Source organism: Rattus rattus, chromosome 10 (assembly GCF_011064425.1).
Source record: "Rattus rattus isolate New Zealand chromosome 10, Rrattus_CSIRO_v1, whole genome shotgun sequence".
In the NCBI taxonomy this organism is placed as follows: Eukaryota; Metazoa; Chordata; class Mammalia; order Rodentia; family Muridae; genus Rattus; species Rattus rattus.
In genome coordinates, this window is record NC_046163.1 from 1,366,332 (window position 1) to 1,385,248 (window position 18,917).

The 18,917-nt window shown below is 53.1% G+C and overlaps 1 protein-coding gene across 1 annotated transcript in view; it reads left to right on the forward strand.

The window, feature by feature from the left end:
- Ppfia4 (PTPRF interacting protein alpha 4) overlaps nt 1-18,917 on the forward strand; it is a 46,143-nt gene that overhangs the window by 19,885 nt on the left and 7,341 nt on the right. Inside the window, exons 12-26 of the mRNA XM_032914928.1 lie at nt 505-596; nt 2,359-2,467; nt 3,873-4,084; nt 5,208-5,448; nt 5,781-5,816; nt 6,047-6,180; nt 6,473-6,639; nt 9,324-9,417; nt 9,868-9,949; nt 10,304-10,504; nt 10,922-10,984; nt 11,355-11,381; nt 12,441-12,616; nt 17,497-17,594; nt 18,113-18,288. Of these exons, the coding sequence (XP_032770819.1) occupies nt 505-596; nt 2,359-2,467; nt 3,873-4,084; nt 5,208-5,448; nt 5,781-5,816; nt 6,047-6,180; nt 6,473-6,639; nt 9,324-9,417; nt 9,868-9,949; nt 10,304-10,504; nt 10,922-10,984; nt 11,355-11,381; nt 12,441-12,616; nt 17,497-17,594; nt 18,113-18,288 (1,908 nt within the window). The remainder of the gene's footprint in view (nt 1-504; nt 597-2,358; nt 2,468-3,872; nt 4,085-5,207; nt 5,449-5,780; nt 5,817-6,046; nt 6,181-6,472; nt 6,640-9,323; nt 9,418-9,867; nt 9,950-10,303; nt 10,505-10,921; nt 10,985-11,354; nt 11,382-12,440; nt 12,617-17,496; nt 17,595-18,112; nt 18,289-18,917) is intronic.

Consider the following 18,917-nt stretch of genomic DNA (forward strand, 5'->3'; position numbering starts at 1 on the left):
AACGCAGTAGCTATAGACTGTATATATACTGTATCCATACGGAGGCTAGAGGAGCAGAGGCCATGGACGTAGGCCATAGGGTTGGCTCAGACTCTGGGCCCACTGAAGGATCCGGTGGTAGTCTCTACCTTATGTGAGGAAAGAGTCCTACCTGCTGGGAATAGCAGCCGCTGTCTTCAGTGGGGTGTGCCACAAAGACCTGGTCCTCTCTGCTGCATGGCTCCATTTGCCTTGCATTTGCTGGTGCGGGGACACCTGGCCTGCAGATCTCTTCTCCAGGCAGAGTCGGTTTCTGGCCCGGCCCCTCTGTCAGTCTTCTGCTCATTTTCCAGCCTTACCTCTTTTCTTGGTGTCATCCACAGCCCTGGCTTGGGGCCCTCAGCTTTGGACTTTGCAGCGTGTTCTTCTTTGCCCTTCTCTGTCCTCCTTGTCCCCTCTCTGACTTCCACTCTCCCCTCTCTGCCCCTCCCTGGTCCCATCCCACCCTGGGTCTGCCTGGCACAGGGCCGTCTGTCTGAGGAGATTGAGAAGCTTCGCCAAGAGGTGGACCAGCTGAAGGGTCGAGGGGGGCCGTTTGTGGATGGCATCCACTCCAGGTACTAGAGGATGGGACTCAGTGCATGCTGGGTTATGGTCCCGAGTGGATCCTGAGAAAGGAGACTCCCTCCCCCGAACACTACCCAGGACCTCAGGTCTTCCTTCCAGTCAGGAGGGGACACTAGAGTTCAGCGAGCTTGGCCAGTCCTTGAGCTCATCTGGACACTTAGGAAGGGAGCATATGTCCTCTAGGGGGTGCTGAGAGGCTAGGAATGAACAGTGGTCCTTCTCTGCTGTGGGAGGAGGCCACGCTTCCTAGATCCTTGCCAGAGGGTGGGCACGCCCTTGAAGGGTCCACTGAGTTACACACTCTCCCTTTATCCCACAAGACCCTCTGTAGGGTTCACCACTTTTGAGATACGTTTTTAGGATTGTCGCATGAGGGCTGAGGACCACCCAAGTTCAAGCAGAAGCCAATAGACAGAGAGACATCAGGGAGAGTGAAACAAGGTAGCAACCCTCCTTCCTGTTAGAAGTGGCCATGCAGCCTTTCTCTTATGACGGTGCTAACCTTTTACCCGAAAGCATTGTAAGACATGGGGAGTGGGGCTTGTAGCCATACTTTGTGAAGGAGTTGGCCTTAAACTCAGTTCCCAGAGCACTGAGGAGGAAGATGACTGGATGCTACTGCCCAGGGTTCTTGGCTCCTTGTTATCTCTGTACCAGGGACATGGGCATTAGCTGTTAGCAAGGTGGTTTCGGGAAACACATGTGTGTGTGGATGGGCAGTGCTTATGTGAGTAAAGGACGCTGGGCTGGAGACGAGAGGCCTCTGGAGATCTGAGGTGGTGGACATGCAAGTGTATCATCTTCAAGCTCACCAGGAGTTACTCTTGTGTGGGGAGGAGGGTGAAGAGGAGGTAGCTGGGATCATTCTGATTTCTCCTTCCCCATTGGCTAACCAGAAGCAACAAGCTCTCAGTGAATGAGAACTGACCCAGGGCACACCAAGCCCTTTGCTACTGTTTGCTTTCCTTGTTGACTGGGAATTCTTGAGTTCACCTGTAGCCAAGAACTGAGATGGGGGAGCTGGGTTGGAGTGCCCTCTTTCTGTATAGATTGTGGGCTCCTTTGCCTCTCTGTATTGGGTTCCAGCAAGGCTTCTGAGCTGAGAAGCCATTGTGGAAGTATCCCAGAGGAGGCTTCTCAATACCAGACATCGTTCCAGGCGCCTTAAGGTCTTTGCACTTGAGACAGACACGTGGGGAAGCCAGAGTGGAATCTCTAACTTGTGTCTGTGATTTAACTTTGGGATCTCCAAAGCTTCCTGGGGTGTGGAGGACACACCTGGGTGAATTCACTTCAGGTTATCAGGAAACCTGCAGAGAGAAGACCAAGATGCAAAGACCTCTAGACTCGAACGGCCCTTAGAGCTCATGTCTTTAGAGTCTTCTTTGTCCCCTGGTCCAGTAGCCCTGCTTCATGACTACGATCACAGTGCCCCAGGCCGTCCACTTGAATGCCTCTCTGACAGGGGGCTCAACTTTTTAAAAGCATCCTCACCCTTCTTGTCAGGAGGAGATCCTGCTCATGCAGAATGAGCCACCGCTCCCTACAGCATCCTCCCCTGGGTCCATTTGACCCCTGAGTACCAGAGCATAAGTGGAGCCCCGTGCTTCCACGGCAGCTCTTCTGATGTTTGGGACAGCTGTGTCCCAGACTGCTTCTTTCCAAACTGGCCATTCCCCAGTCGTTGGGCCCTCTGAGTGTAGGCTGGAGCTGTAAGCCTTCAGGCCCGTCTTTCTCCTCCTGCCACTCAAGGTCACACGTGGGCAGTACAGCAGATGTGCGGTTCTCACTGAGTACAGCCGCGCACGTGCCTCCAGGTCTGCATCGTCGCTATACGGCGCTGAGGGAAGAGTCTGCCAAGGTAAGGGGTGGAGGGATGTGTGTGTGGGTCTCCCTGGGGGATTTGGGGTCAGTTCGGCCGTGTGTCTGGCTCCAGTTTCACAGACGACTGGCGTGTGGTGCAAAGCCTTGCCCAGCCTTCTCCCCTGTCACTGACAGCTGCAGTCTTGGGGTTGGGACTCTTGTCAGCTGCAACAGCTGTGACTTCCCCCCACCACACTTACCTCAGCCTCCCAATGGGCAAGAGGTAGGGGGGTGGAAGGTGGCCAGTGATCCCTGAGGCCCCACTACAGCATGTGTTCGTGTGCCTGGGTGTGCACCATTCATTTCTGGTGGCCAGAGATGGGGCTGGAAGGGTAAAATGGAATTACCGAGCTTCCTGGAACAAAAGCGTGGCTTGTAGTGTTGAGGAAGGAGGGATGACAGATTAACTGGCCCCCGGGCAATGGCACCTGAGAAGCAGCTGGGAGTTTACACTGTTGCCCAGGGAGATGGGGTGGGGGCAGGAAAAGGGAAGGGGCAGAAGAGGGCTAGCTGACCTCCAATAGCCAGTCCTCAAACGTTCTGGGGCCCTAGAGTGTGTGGATGGAGAAAGAGGGAACACCTAGTCGGATGGGGAAAGATTCGTCTTTACCTTTGAGAATCTCCTAATCTGAGCTTGGTGTGTTGTATACTTATAAGGCTGAGGCAGGAGGATTGTGAGCCAGTTGGGGCAACATGACAAGACCCCAATGAGGGGTGGGGGGAGGGGAGAAGACAGACACACACAGAGAGACAGAGACACATACAGAGAGACAGTGACAGAGACAGACAGTGCCAGTTGGGACAACATGATAAGAATCCATTGAGGGGTTGGGGATTTAGCTCAGTGGTAGAGCGCTTGACTAGCAAGCACAAGGCCTTGGGTTCGGTCCCCAGCTCCGGAAAAAAAAGAAACAAACAAACAAACAAACAAAAAGAATCCATTGAAAGAAAGGGAAAGAGAGAGAGAAAGGGAGGAGGGGAGGAAGGAAAGAAGCAAGAAAGTAAACATGCATACATGCAGAGAGGCAGCCAGGTGGAGAGGCAGGCAGAGACAGGTGTGCATGCAGGAAGCCAGGCAGAGAGGCAGGCAGGGGGAGAGGGAGGCAGGCAGGGAGGCAGGCAGGTGAGTCTGGCCACAGTCTGAAGGCCTCTTCTTTTCTACCTCTCCTGACTCTTTACTCCACCATTAACAAGAATACAGCAGCTGCCCAGATGCTCCATGCAAAAGAGGCAGAGGCTAAAATGCAGTCCCCAGGGCGGGACGCTGGAGCCTTGGGTGAGAGAGGCTGCATTAGAGCCCTTCTCTAGCCGATTTTCATCAGGCTCCCAGAGGTGGAGGTGGATGGGCTTCTGGCCCCTAGCTGTCCAGGGTTCTCACTGCTCTCTCCTTCCATTTCACTCAGGACTGGAAGCCGGCACCACTGCCGGGGGTGTTGGCTGCCACCACCACGCCTGCCTTTGACAGTGACCCTGAGATCTCCGATGTGGACGAGGATGAGCCTGGGGGCTTGGTGGGCACTCAGGTTGATGTCATCTCACCTGGTGGCCATTCTGATGCCCAGACCCTGGCCATGATGCTCCAGGAACAACTGGATGCCATCAACCAGGAGATCAGGTGGGGTAGGAGCGAAGCTGCCAGGTACCTGGGAGGACGGGCCCTTTGTGTTGGGGCACTGCAGGAGAAGTATCGGCTCCTGTCCTGTCCTACAGCTTAGGGCAGCCATCCAGGAACACTCTGTGGTCACCAGGCAAGGATTCGGCCTCGTACTGACCCCAGTATTAGGGGCGGTCTGACTCTAGGTGTCATCTGTCCCCTGAGGGCTGGGCTTGGGAAGATGGAGCTGTCTGTGCTCCCGGTATTCAGGCCGACCGTGAAGAAGCCAGCCGAGGGTGGGAGCTTTGTCAGTGTTACGGTTAGTCAAGAGGGGTTCACGATTTGCCTACAGCTGCATGTAAGCGGCTGAGCCAGGACCCAAGTGCAGGTAGAAGCTCTCCAGTGCCTTTTAGTCTCTAAGGCCACATCGAATAGAACCAGAGACAGGGAAATTTGTCAAAACCTTCATCCTGCGTTTCTAGCGAGCTTCTTTTACGGTACTATCATGCAGCGAGGTGAAATTGACAGGCTGTTGAGGTCAGACTTTCAAATCTGAGAAATTGGTATCAAGACGCACGTGCAAATACAAGACTCCCGTGTTTAACTCTGTAGAGTAACCCAGTAGCCATAGCTACCATTTATTGTCCCAACGGACTTTCAAGAGGAAAGACATTTGAATGGCTTCAGAGTGGGAGAGGTGTCTCAGAATAAGGACACGTCCCCTCTTCCTCTGAAGCACAGTTGGCACGGAAGTCAGTGGGTGTGAACGCACGTGCATGGCTCTCTCTGAGTGCCCCTCGGGCACCACACACCATCTCCCATGTTTCCTGTTAGAGGCCAGCATGAATTTAAAAATGCCCCGTCTGGGCCCTCCTGACAAAGAGGATCCCAATAGTGACCAACAAGAGAGTGAAGCCTGCTCAGGGTAACTCCTGTAGCTAGTACAGGTCAGAGATGCCCGCTGAGATGGTTCATAGTTCATGGACCAAATGCCTCCTTCCAGAAATTGGCTTCTGTCAAACTGGGAAGGCGGCTGGCCAAAGAGACCCGGGAACCCTGGTGGTGCCTATGGGTGTTGTCCACTTTTGGTGCTAGGGTGCTGAGCGCAAGGCAGTACCTAGCAACACCCTGGTTTTCTGAGCAGGATGATTCAGGAGGAGAAGGAGTCCACTGAGCTGCGTGCTGAAGAGATTGAGACCCGTGTGACCAGCGGCAGCATGGAGGCCCTCAACCTGACCCAGCTGCGCAAGCGCGGCTCCATCCCCACCTCTCTGACCGCCCTGTCCCTGGCCAGTGCATCTCCACCACTCAGTGGCCGCTCCACACCCAAGCTCACTTCCAGAAGTGCCGCCCAGGACCTGGACCGAATGGGGGTCATGACCCTGGTGAGTCTGTGAGGTGTGGTTGAGAGGCCCTGCGATCCCTAGGCCTGTCCATGCCATCATGGCATCAGTTTCCCGGGACATAACGCACTAGGTCACCAGCATGCCCTTCTGGGTAGAAAGGGGTTTGTGACATCCTCCCTGCTCCCTCCTCTGAAAGCTCAAAGTAGGCTTAAAGCCAGGCCCCGTTGTCCGGCCGCTCTCTCTCCTTCGGAGGGGATTTATCTTTTCAGGTGCTCCATTCTGCCGTGGTACTTTTTCCAGGCTGGTGTGCATCCCCGATTCCTCTGCTCTCATCCTAAGCAGGCTCGCCCTTTCCTCTCTCTCTCTTTCAGCCCAGCGACTTAAGAAAGCATAGGAGGAAGCTGCTGGTGAGTGCTTCCCGACACCCAGGCACTAGCGGGTTACAGGGTTATCAGCTTCCAGACCCTTTCCTCTGGGCTTCTGCCCCTGGCCCTGGGGTCGGAGTTTACCTTGAGAGGCCGCAGGTCCTCCCCGAAGCGTTCTCTAGCTCTCTGATCCTCCGCCTTGTCTGGGCTGGGTAGGCAGGCAGGCCCCAGCTCTCTCCCTCTACCCCCTGACAACCCCACTGTCTGTTCAGTCGCCAGTGTCTCGGGAAGAGAACCGAGAGGATAAAGCCACCATAAAATGTGAGACTTCTCCTCCTTCCTCACCCAGGACGCTGCGGCTAGAGAAGCTTGGCCACCCTACCCTGAGTCAAGAAGAAGGCAAGAGGTGAGCGGGGCAGGCTACACTTCCAGTCTGTGTCCCACAGCCTTTGAGGGGCTGCATCTCACCTGTCATAGATCCTTGACTGCTTCATTTCTGCTTGGGACACGTCAGGGGATTGATGTTCCCACATCTCCCTGGGTCACCTGCTTTGGCCACACCCTTTTCACACCCCATCCCCTGTCCCCCCACCCCCACACTGACACTTGACCCCGTCCTGAACTCTAACTTCCATCTCTCTTGCGGTAACTGAAGTGTGTTTCTTCTTATTCACCCCCTCCTGGCCATCATCCTGTAGTGCCTTGGAGGGGGGCCAGGACAGCAACCCCAGCAGCAGCAACAGCAGCCAGGACTCCCTGCACAAGGGCGCCAAGCGCAAGGGCATCAAGTCGTCCATTGGCCGCCTGTTTGGGAAGAAGGAGAAGGGCAGGCTGATCCAGCTGAGTCGGGATGCCACAGGCCATGGTCTCTGCCTTTCACAGCAGAGGGTGGGGCGGGTCCTGGGGACTGGGCTTCAGGAGGGCCTGCTTCTACACAGCTTGGTTTGCCTGTCCTGGGCTTGTGGGCGGGAGCCATAGACCAACAGCTTTCAGCTCTGGAGAGAGGGAGGGAGGTTTTCACAGAGCTGTGTCATGCTGGACTGGGTTACCTCATGAGGTGCTGAGCTCCTGTGCCTCAGCGTGCCAGGCGGTGACTGGTGTTCACTGACCTGACATGCTACAGCCGTGAGCCTGTGTGGAGGCAAAGATGGCTCCCTGAAGCTGCTTCCTCTTTGGAACATTTCTGATGGGCATTCTAGGACCTGAGGGCAACTGTCTTAGGTCTCTTTCATTTGATTAATTAATTAATTAATTAACGTATGTGTGTATGTATGTGTTTATGCGTGCATGTATGTATCTTATCTGTTTATTTTTTTTTGTCAGTCATGTTTGGTACTGTCCTAGGTCTCTGGGCTCTTCAGCCTCTATTTTCTGTCCCTCCAGGCAGTGTCACACAAGGGCCCCCTCTCATGGCATGGGTCCCAAGTTGGGCAAGTCATTGATTGTGTCCTAATTCTTAAGGGTTGGATCACCACTAGCTCTTACTTCTAAGCGCATCTGATTTTTCACAGGGCTTAGTATGAAATCTTCTGCTTTGATTGTTTGTTCTGTTACACAGGATTGAACTCAGGACCTCCTACTTACTAGAAAAGTGCTCTACCATTGGCCTATATCCCTAGGCCTCTGTTTAAGATTGGGTGTCATTATGTTGTCCGAACTGGCCTTGAAATTCACTCTGTAGACAAGGCTAGCCTTGAACTTAGGAACCTTCCGCCTCAGTTTCTCGATAGCTGGGATTATAGCCTGAGCTGTCAGGATGGGTTCTAATTATAATTTAATGTTTATTTATTATTACCATTTTCTGTGTGTGTGTGTGTGTGTGTGTGTGCACGCGTGTATGTATGTTTGAGATAGAGCCTTGCTATGTGCCTTTGGTTGATCTGGTACTTGCTGTGTATTCTAGAGTGGGCTTAAATTCATGGCAATCCTCCTGTTTCTGCCTCCTGAGTGCTGGGATTACAGATTCTGTGGCCCGATAGGCTTTTTTTGCTGGAGAAGGTGGTTGGGCAGGAGTGGAAAGCTGTGGTTATGCTTGGTCAGTAGGAGGGAGGCACACAATAAACACTAGCCTTTCCACCCTTACTCCACTTCCCCTCTTCTGTCCCCCATTTCCCCAGTCACTTTCCACACATTAAGTAACCCCATTCTCAGGGGGCCTGGCAGCTGACTAAAAAGGGAAAACAGTGGAATTATTCCAAAGCACTGTATTGTGGAGATGGCTCAGGTGCTTCAGGACCCAGAGTAGCCACGGAAGGGCCAGGAAGGGGACAGTATCCTCTGTTTGGCAGCTCTGAGCTGAAGCTTGTAGGGTTACGGAATTTGGCCAAGACAAGAAAGTGTGTGTGTGTGTGTGGGGGGGAGGGTGCAGCTTGAGGAAGGGAAAGCCGTGGGGGAGAGGCCTGTGTGTGCCGCTGCAGAGGAGGACGAGGTGGGAAGATTGGAACAGAGGAACGGATGGCTAGCCCCGACCAGCTCCTGAGCCTCAGAAGAGAGTTAGCAGTCCCCCAGAGCGGCTGGAGCATTGATGAGTCAATCACTCAGGCGAGGAACTTGATCAGCTAGAAGGAAGGAACCTTTGGACCTAAATGCATAATGAGACCTTCCGTGACTTCACATCCCTGGGAAGGTGTGAATCAGAGCACAGCTCTCTGAGGGAAGAAGAGGACAGGGGGGGGGTGGTGGTGTCCCAGCCTGGGAGTAAGGCAGAGCAGGCAGGAAGGGCGTGTGGAGCCAGCTGTAGGCAGGTCTGCTCCATGGCAGAGGCATGCTGGGAGAAGCCTGATATCTCAATTTCTCACCCAGCACTGACGGCTAAGCTATAGTGACTTCAATGACAATGGCCTCTCCCAGGAATTCTCCAGGGTTTCATCCCGGATCTGGGAGATTGCCAATGGAGAGAGTGGAGGGGAGCTCCCTTCTGTAGTCTGTGCAAGTGAATGCACCTAAAGGTAGAGGCTGGTGTGCAAGAGGACACCAGAGATGGTGCATGTGTGTGTACATACGTGTGCACAAAGAGAGACAGAAGGCAGAGGGAGAGAAGGGGGGAGAGAACAGGTCTTTCTTATACACACACACACACACACACACACACACACACACACACACACTAGACAGACAGATAGAGTGCGGCAAGAGAGATTGCCCAAGAGATAGATCTCTCAGTAGTTTCTTTATCTTTATCAAGTCGGGATAGTTCTTTTGAATTCTTTTCTGTGTCCATTCATATCTTCTTGGGGTTTGCTTTGCACCTTGGCTTAGAGAAGTAATGGACTCTACCTAGGGGTCTAGAGTGGAACAACTCTGGTCTATCTTGCTGGAAAACACTCCCAGGGCTCAGGCACCTCCAGGGGATGAATCAACCACTGTCACTCTGGGGCTGCCCGGAATCAGAGACTTCCGGGGGTAGCTGCGGGAATTAAATGGGGACCCATCAGCTTTGGTTGGGTTGCTCTATGTGGAGAAGGCACCTGCAGCTGCTTCTCTGTTTCCTTGGTCCAGGCCAAGGCAGAAGCAGAAGGGCCACTGACATGCCCATGTCTTCCTTTCCAGTTCTGCTCACAGACTCCGAGCTCAGTCTGCAGGAACCAATGGTACCTGCCAAACTGGGGACCCAGGCAGAGAAGGACCGGCGACTGAAAAAGAAGTAAGAGCCTCGGACCGGGGCACCACTAGTGTGGCCCAGGCCCCTAACTGCTTTCTTACCATTTTGAGCTCAGAGAGATAGGGTCGGGCAAGGCTTGGTCCATGCGGGCACACCTGAGCAGCCCCGAGTTGAGAGCGAGGCCTTAGGTTGATCCTAGGGAACAGGAAGCAGGAAGGCTGTGGGAGAGTAATCCGGGGCCTATGATTCTCTTGCAGGGCACATGGAGATGGCTAAGTCAGTGTGTGTGAGGTGTGAGAGCACTGTGGGCATGCAGGCTGTTTCCTGCCTCACTTTGAAGTTTGGTATTGCTTCAGGCATAGAGCAGAAGGACTCAAGGGTGGGGATCGGGGGAAGTATGAATGGCGGCTCTTGGCCCAGCCTGCAGTGGTCCCCAGGACTCATCCTGGTTGAGAGGACAAAGACTAGTGAGCCTGTTGTTCCTCCCCCAAGACACCAGCTGCTTGAAGATGCTCGCAGAAAAGGAATGCCTTTTGCCCAATGGGATGGCCCCACGGTGGTCTCCTGGCTGGAGGTGAGCCTGGGGAGGGGAGAGGCTCTGGGATCTGGAGGGAGGACCATGTAAGGCCGGTCTCCCCATTCCTACCCGTCAGGATAGCCCTCTGTGAACCTAAGTCACTTGTGTCTGCTCTTGGGTTTCGCCTTGCACCTTGGTTTGGTGGGGTGAGGATTCCTAAGCAGCAGGCGTGATGTCTCTGTATGTTTACCAGAATATTTCTCCCAGATAGATACATGTGTGCCATGCCAAGACAGGGGAGCAAATTACAGCGACGTCAGCCTCTCACAGGCAGACTCGCTCTCCCATCAGGCTGCGCACGCAACCACCCAGATGACGCTGAGTTGTCCCCCCTCTGCCCCGTGTCTGTAGCTCTGGGTGGGGATGCCTGCTTGGTATGTGGCGGCCTGCCGGGCCAATGTCAAGAGTGGAGCCATCATGTCTGCCCTGTCGGACACGGAGATCCAGCGGGAGATCGGCATCAGCAATGCCCTGCACAGGCTCAAGCTCCGCCTGGCTATCCAAGAGATGGTGTCACTGACGAGCCCCTCAGCCCCGCCTACCTCCAGGACAGTGAGTAACCCCCTTCATCCTCAGATCGACTGACAGAGGCCCTGACATAGTTGCATAGTCTCCCACTGGTCTTTAGGAAGACTGGAGCACTGAGCCCTGCTTTAACTTCCCATTTCCTCAAAACACTCTCCCCACTGTTCAGGAAGATGCAGCGTTGATTCTGGGAGGATCCTAGCAGGTCTGGCTCTCTGCCTCCCATGGGCAGCCATAGGCTCCATTTCCCCTTGCCTACCTGACAGTAACTGAAGATCTTGGGATAGTTCCTAGGATAGACTGCTTAGAGCTACCCTTCGGGGAGCTGTGGGCTGGGCCCATGGGAGGAGTCAAGGGAAGGGAAAGTTGTACTTGAGGCCTCCTCTGGGGGTCTTGAGGGGTGGGGTGCATCAAGGACTAGGACGCCTTCCTCTCTGCCTGCAGTCTTCAGGGAATGTCTGGGTGACCCACGAAGAGATGGAAACTCTGGCAACGTCTACCAAAACAGTGAGTCTGCCCCTTGGCCCAAGGACCAGTGACATCCATGAAGATTAAATTAGTAGAAGGTGCGGGAGGCCAGAGGGACTGGCAGAGATCTAGCATCCCTGATGTTGCCTGGTTCTGTTCTCTGGGTGGAGGATTGTGGGTAGGCAAGATGAGATTGGGAATCATTGTTGTATATGTGGCAAGCTCGGTTCCAGCAGTCATAGACCCTTAGTGGCTTTGGGCAGAGAAAACTCTGCCCTGTTATGGGCCCGAGTCACAAATTCCGTGTTCATGGCTTGGCCCTTGGTGGGGTAGGAGGGAAGAGGGAAGTAGGGCTCCAGGATGTTTGACTTTCGTGTCTCCCCTGACATGCGGCACTGGTTCCTGCTAGGACAGTGAGGAGGGCAGTTGGGCCCAGGTAAGACCCCTCCTCCCTCATCAGAACTACTCTCTGAAGGTCAGGGCAGCATCCCTCCATCTGGCTCCAAATGGCACAGCTGGCCGAGTTCAGCACGTGCATGTCCTTGTCATCCACGGAGCCCTGGATAAAGTTCCTTCCCTCACCCCAAACTCCTTTTTTCATTCCCTTTCTGCTTTCGTAGGATGGCAGGTGAGGAAGTCCTGAGGGGACTGAGCCCCCAGCGTGCTGGAGCCTTCACGATGGGACTTTCTGTTCATGAGTCATGCGTCTTAGATTACTCTTCGCTCTTTTCTTTCTTCCTGCCTTCAGCTAACATTTAATCATTCCCTGGACTGCAAAGCTAGCCATTCCCCAGAGCCAGGCTGTCATCCTTCACAGACCCACTATGCCCTGGCTGCCTCTCCTCTGGCTCAGCGGGCTTGGGGTTGATAAGTTGGCAAGTTGTGCACACACGGCTACTCGTTGCCTTGCAGAGGTGGCAGGAAGGACTCTGGTTTTCCTACTCCTTGGACGATTGATCTTGTTCACTGACATAGACCAGAAGTTCTCAACCCATGGGTCACAACCACTTTGGGGGGTCAAATGTCAGAGAGTTACTAACTACGATTCACAACGGTAGCAAATGACAGTGATGGGTTGGGGATTTGGCTCAGTGGTAAAGCGCTTGCCTAGCAAGTGCAAGGCCTTGGGTTTGGTCCCCAGCTCCGAAAACAAAAAACAAAAAAAAGCAAATGACAGTGATGAAATAGCAATGAGATAACTTCATGGTTGGGGGCCACCAAAACGTGGAGCACTGTAAAGGGTCACGGCATAAGGAAGCTTGAGGACCACTGGTGTAGACAACTGATACTTGAGTAGGCCTGGGCCATTTTGAGATCCTGAATTACTTCTGTCACCTCCTTAGTACAGATAAGCTGAAGCGTCATTGGCCAGCTTGACCTCTCTCATGGGTGGAGGGGTGACTGGTGTTTCTCCCCAGTAGATACGCTGCCTGTAACCTGTTGGCACCGCCTGCCTCCCCCCACCCCCATGTCCTCTTCCTTCTCGTGTCCCCAGACCCTGGCCTACGGAGATATGAATCACGAATGGATTGGAAATGAATGGCTGCCCAGCCTGGGGCTCCCCCAGTACCGCAGTTACTTCATGGAGTGCCTGGTGGATGCACGCATGCTGGATCACCTCACCAAGAAGGACCTGCGTGTCCACCTCAAGATGGTGGACAGTTTCCATAGGTGAGCCAGGTTGGAGCCAGGGCTGCCTCCCTGGTGTGGCCTCTCCTCCAGCCCCAGGGCTCTGTCTTCAGAAATGGAGGGGCCCCCTGTCTCTCTCCAGGTCCTGTTTTGGGTGGTAATAGGTTTCTCTGTCATGAAACTCACATTCTTGTCGTATTCTGCGGGTGGTGGATTTGATCCTGTCACCTTTAACCCTTAGGACACAGGTTGTTTTTGCATTAGCATCATCTTTGAGAGTTTCCTCTCGTTCTGAATTTCCTTGCCTGTCTCTGGGCTTGCTGAATTCTCTGTGTTTACCGAGAATGCTCACAGAGAATCTGGCATTGAGTTTAGGGACTGCATTTCATCTAGGCCATGTCATCATTGTAACAGAATACCTTGAGGAATGCGGCGTAAGAAGGCGGGGCTTATTTTGGTTCACAGTTGCAGGGTGCAGCCCATCATGATGGACAAGTGAAGACGGCAGGAACGTGAGGTAGCCGGTCACTTTGCTTTAGTAGTCAGGAAGAACGGGACGGAAGCTCGTGCTCGATGACTTTCTCCTTTACATACAGTCTAGGACCCCAGCAGGGATGGTGCTACCCACTCTTGGGGAGTTTTACCTCAGGACTGTAAAACTTCAAAGCCACCCCCATGGCTAACTTCACCCAACGAGGCTCTAAGAGTTCTGTGACCTTTCCAAACAGTATGACCGTCTGGTGACCAAACACACGAGGGACCACCGCACATCACAGGGGCAGTGGGCTTGGTGTGCTTTTGCATCCTCAGTGGGAGTTCTCCTGCTTTGGACATCTGTTCCTTTATGCAGCATGTCACCTAGTCCTTTTCTTCTTTTGATGAAAAGATCTGTCTAAACATGTCACAGGTAGAGGCCCCACGCCGGCAGCCTGCGAGTAGTTGACCTATAGAGACATTTTGTTTGGCCCACGTTTCGTTTTACAAATCATGAATTTGGTTGCCAGTATTTTGTTTTTTCGTTTTAATTTTTATTAGTTTTGTTGTTTATGTGTATGGTTGTTTACCTGCATGCGTGTCTGTGAACTGCACATGTGCCTTTTGCCTGTGGAGGCCGGAAGAGGACGTTGGGTCCTCTGGAACTGGAGTCACAGACCATGTGAGCCATCTTGGGTGTGCTGGGAGTTGAACCAAGGCCCTCTGGAAGGGCAGCAAGTGCCCTAACCACTGAGCCATCTCTCCAGCTTTCGTTGTCAATGTTTTAGCAGTAGTTTGTATCTGAGTATCTGGAGTTCTGGCTTCTTTTGAAAGATGGGAAGCTCTCTAGACACAACAGTGCCTCCAGCCTGCTTCTCAGCTAGCTCCTTAGCAAAGGCCGGCCTCACTGCCTGGTCCCAGCTCTCAGAGTTGACTGTGTTACATGTTCTCACCTAGCTTTATACAGCCCCACTTCCTACTTAAGCCCTGGCTTTGCCTCAGGTCGATAGTAAGACAACAGGTGTCATTGGGAATGTGTGGCTTTTCTAGTTCTTTCAAGACTCGATGGACAGCTCCCATACACCATACACACATTGATACACCATAGTTTTGTTTTTAGTTTTTTGAGGGTTTCTCTGTGTAGCCCTGATGGTCCTGGAACTCTCCCTCTGCAGACCAGGTTGGCCTTGAACTCACAGAGATCCACCCGCCTCTGCCTTCCGAGTGCTGAGATTAAAGCTGTGTGCCACCACTGCCCGGCTTACACCGTAGAAACTTAAATCTGGACAGGATCTAGTTAGCCTCTTCATGGATGAGGAGAAGGAGGAACGGGAAGTGGCAGCTTAGGGCTGATGGCAGAGCACAGGCGGAACTAATTCTTTGGACTCAAGTTCAGTCCTGGGCCCCTCGCCTTTCTGACCCCGCAGGGACTTGTGAGGGCTGCAGGAAAGCGAAGCTATGTCTTCTCTGCCCTTCGCCCCTCACTGGGGCTGAAAGGGAGTCTTTGTCTTCGCCTGGGAGGCTGCCAGGCGCAGCTGCACCTGTCTCCTCCTGGGTGATTGACAGGCTGAGAGATAGGCTATTCCTCTGCCAGTCTGCCACGTTCCCGGACCGCTGGAGAGTGCCCTCTGGTCTCACCAGGATGGCGGGCGCCCCCCACAGCTGGGCAGGGAGGAGCGGGGAGAGCCTGCCTGCCACAGGGCCATGAGAGCTCTGCGGCTCCCGTGCTTCAGGTTTCTGAGGTGTCACCACACAGCTTACCCTTGCTGGTCACTCTGTTTCCATCCCACTCACCATTCCAGCAGCACGGTCTCTGTTTCCTGGTGGAGCCTGGCGACAAGGACTCGCTCTGTAGCCCAGGCTGGCCTCAAACTCACAACACTCTTTCTGTGTCATCCTCCAAGGATTGGGATTGCTGGTGTGAGCCTCAGAAGGCTATTCTTGGGTCTTTTTTTTTTTTTTTTTAGTTTGTAGCCTCTGGTTGCTTTGTTCTGGAACTCTGTAGACCAGGCCTTGAACTCGGAGACCCTCCTGCCTCTGCCGCTTAGTGCATGTGGCACCACTGGCTTAGATTGTTTCCCCCGTCAATGCAGCCCTTGGGGGTTATCGTAGGGTCTTTACACAGACACCAGGCATGCCAACAGTGAGTTATACCCCCAGGGACCCCTCCCTCTTTTGAAACAAGGACTCATGTAGCCTAGGATGGCCTTAAACTTCCTATGTAGTCAATGATAACCGTGATCCTCCTGCCTCCACTTCCAAATGTAGGGATTATAGGCATGTGCCTCTGCTTCTGGCCTCCTGACCAGTTTGATGTCTTGAGACAGGGACTCTGGTCCCTGGTCTGGTCTTGAACTGATTCTGTACTAACCCTTGAACCCGGGGTCCTCTTGCCTATGGAATGGCTTGGATTACAGGCTTGTGCCACCAAGGTACTTCTAGAGATGTTCACATAAGCCATTTTTTTTTTATGACAAGGAAGGGTCATTTACCAACGAAGGTAGCAAATCCAGGAGAGGTTGCTTCTGCCTGCTCACTTAGCCAGACAGCTAATCTTTCTCATCTTTTCACATCTCACCCCGTGCTTCTTGGATCAGGTACTCCGTTGAGTGGGTGTTCTGTTGTTGTAGACTCCTGTCCCTCAGCAATCACACCTACCCTCCTAATAGTGGTCCTGTTTCTGAGTCCCCGAGACGTACTTTTGTCACTACACCCTGAAAGAGAGGCAGGGCTCCAACTTAGAGATGCCCGGTGCCCCCTGGTAGGCTGTGCCAGAGCTGGCATTCCAACCCGTCTTGACCTAACTTCAAGAACTTTATAGTTTTCCCATGTTGTACAACAGCTTTGAAAGTCATAGGAGCTGTGTGGAAGATTACAGTGAGAGTAATGTCAGGGGCATTTCCCATCCGGGGCGCTATGTGCTCGTGCCCCTTTATAGTCATCCAGAGCTTAAAACAGCAGTTTGAGCCATCCATAGAGGCAGCCGAGAAATGTGTCTCTGAGCTATGAATGTTCCAGGCAGAAGAGCTGTGGGAGTAGTCTGTATAATTTAATCTCAATGTGGTTGGAGTTGGGAGGGGCCTTCAGTGTTACTCCTCTGTGTGAGGGAAAACCCCAGAAGGTGAAAGAGGTCCCATCAAAGCAGAACTCTTATGTTTGTTCCAGTGTGTACGAGCTGCCCAGCCTTGGAGGGGTTATGCTGCCGTTCAGCCATTACTGTGGAAGTGCTGTAGGGCGAGTCCTAGATGGGGAGGGGCTTGGATGAAGGGCTGTGGGGCGCCTTCTAACCCAGGGTTCCCTCATTTTGTTCATTCACTGCCTATCACAGCCTGCTGCTCTTTTAGCATAGTTAATAAGTTACATAAATTATCTCATTCCCTCATTGAGCACTGAGGACATGGTGGAGATCTATGACCAGTGAGTTAAACAGTCCTACCCTCACGAAGCCTACGTTCTGACTTGGTGAGGCAAGACAGTTAAGGAGCTAGGAAAAAATTAGACCAAGTTAGTGTGGGAGTGGCGTGGAGGTGTGGTGCAGTGTGAGTCTGCTTGGCTGAGCAAGGGACGTTTGAAGGTGAAGAAAGAGTGAACTATTTGAAAAACTGGGGGTGGGGTGTTCTGGGCAGCCATAGCAACCAGTGCAAAGGCCCTGAGACACCCAGGTCTCAGAAGCCTTCTGTGTTTGAGGGACAGCATGCTGTCAGCGTGGTGGCAGCAGAGAGAATAAGTTGGGCAGATGAGGGAACAGGTCCAAGGACATCCTGTAGGCCACTGAAAGGACTGAGTGAAGTGGCAATATGGAGCATCTTGGATTTCTTTTTCCTTTGACTTGTGAGTGGCAATGATGTTTGTCATCCCAGCGCCTTCGAAGAAGGGCCATGTCCGTGTCATCCAAAGCCCTCCCACCAGTCAGGCCCTTCGTTAGTGTCTTCTTGCTGTGACAGAACCCGGCACAGCTTCGGAGAGGAAGCATTTATTTTTGCTCCTTGTTTGATCCCGTCATGAAGGGGAGAGCGGAGAGATTGGGCTCTTAGGCTGCCTGCTCCCCTTTCATTCCATCTGGTCTCTGTGGGATGGAGCTGCCCATATTCAAGATGGGTCTCACCACCTTCCTTAATCACCTCTGGAAATGTCCTTGAAGACAACCCAGAGATGCGTTTGACTAATCTAGGTTACCAAGGTTACAGTCAAAATTGACCTGCACGGACCCTTCCTGGCTGAAGTGGGGGGTTGAAAGCAGACCTCAGATCAGGAGGTGGGAGTCACCTCAGATCAGGTGCCAGCCATGGCTGCAGGAGCACAGTGGAAGCAGAGGACCAGAGTATTCTTTGTGCTATATGCAGTGTGTCTGAATGCACTGTACCAACTATGGCTGGCCCAGAATTGGGGCTGTGTGGGCAGGAATGCAGCCACACTGAAGCCCTGGCTCAGGTGCTGTGTGTCTGCAGAACCAGTCTTCAGTATGGCATCATGTGTCTGAAGAGGCTGAACTATGACCGGAAGGAGCTGGAGAAGAGGCGGGAAGAGAGCCAGCATGACATCAAGGGTAAGCTTGCTTTTGCCCTCAGCCTGGGGCCGGGGGAGCCTCAGGGGAGCCTCAGATCTGAAAGGCAAATACAACCACGGCCTGGCTGACGCAGTAGACATATTCCATGTCCGCTTACATGCGGTTCCACTTCCCTCAGACAGTGGCCACCAAGTAGACAGATGTGACAGCGATGATGCTGTGGGCTGATGTGTAGAAGTTGATCTGGGGAGAGAGGGAGGATTGGATGGGAAAGACCCTGAGAGTTGAAAGAATAAGGCCACTTCGGCCTTGGGTGGGGGGTGTGGCCAAGGCTGGGACTCCCGGAGAAAAGTGTCTTGGGCCAGCAGAGATGCAGTGGGGCTGGCTCTGCAGGAGCCCAGATGCCATGGAGGAGAGAAAGATGTGGGAAGTTAGGGATGGGGTGGGAGCTACAGAGCACAGTAACCCAGGCTCTGCGTCTAGGAAACGGCTTCTACACCTGGGAGAGCCTGGGCCCGCATGTTTCCTTTTTGTCTATTTCTTCCTCTGTCCTCCAGATGTGCTGGTCTGGACCAATGACCAGGTGGTTCACTGGGTCCAGTCCATAGGGCTAAGGGATTATGCCGGAAACCTACATGAGAGTGGTGTGCATGGTGCCCTGCTGGCCTTGGATGAGAACTTCGACCATAACACATTGGCCTTGGTTCTGCAGATCCCCACACAGAACACCCAGGTAGCCCTTCAGTCAGCCAACACGTGTGTGTATGTGTGTGTGTGTGTGTGTGTGTGTGTGTGTGTGTGTGTGTGTGTGTGTGTATTTCTCAAGGGAGTGCTGTGTCCTTAGGTCTCTGAGTGGTTCCTGTGAGATATTTTTCTTCACCCAGCTCTGGGTTACTTTAGCTCTTCCCAAGCCAATTTCGTAGCCAAAACTTGTGACTTTTTCTTTTCCTTAAATTGCTCCTCTGGCCCAACTTTTCACAAGAAAGAGCCAGCCCCAGGCCTCACAGGGACCCGAGAGCCTGTATCTCTTTTGTCTGGTAGCCTAGGAATCTGCCTCTGGGCCCCTAGGCTTCAGCAGACTAAATATTACCAATAAGCACAGCCCAGAGACTCTCCATACCAGGCCTTTGTCTCCCTGTCAGCAGCTCAAAAGATTAGACATCTCCTTCAATTACATTTGGTAATTATTGTTGTAACTGTTACCTAAGGATAGGTCTAAATTCTCTTGACCCTATTTATATCTTTGGCCCTTCTAACTTCCTGTGGGTAATGGATCCTAGCCGTACTCTCAGTTGTGTGAAGTACTTCCTGATTTTAGTTGTCCTAAATATGCCTCTGCCAGGCTCCCCCTGGGGAAGATCT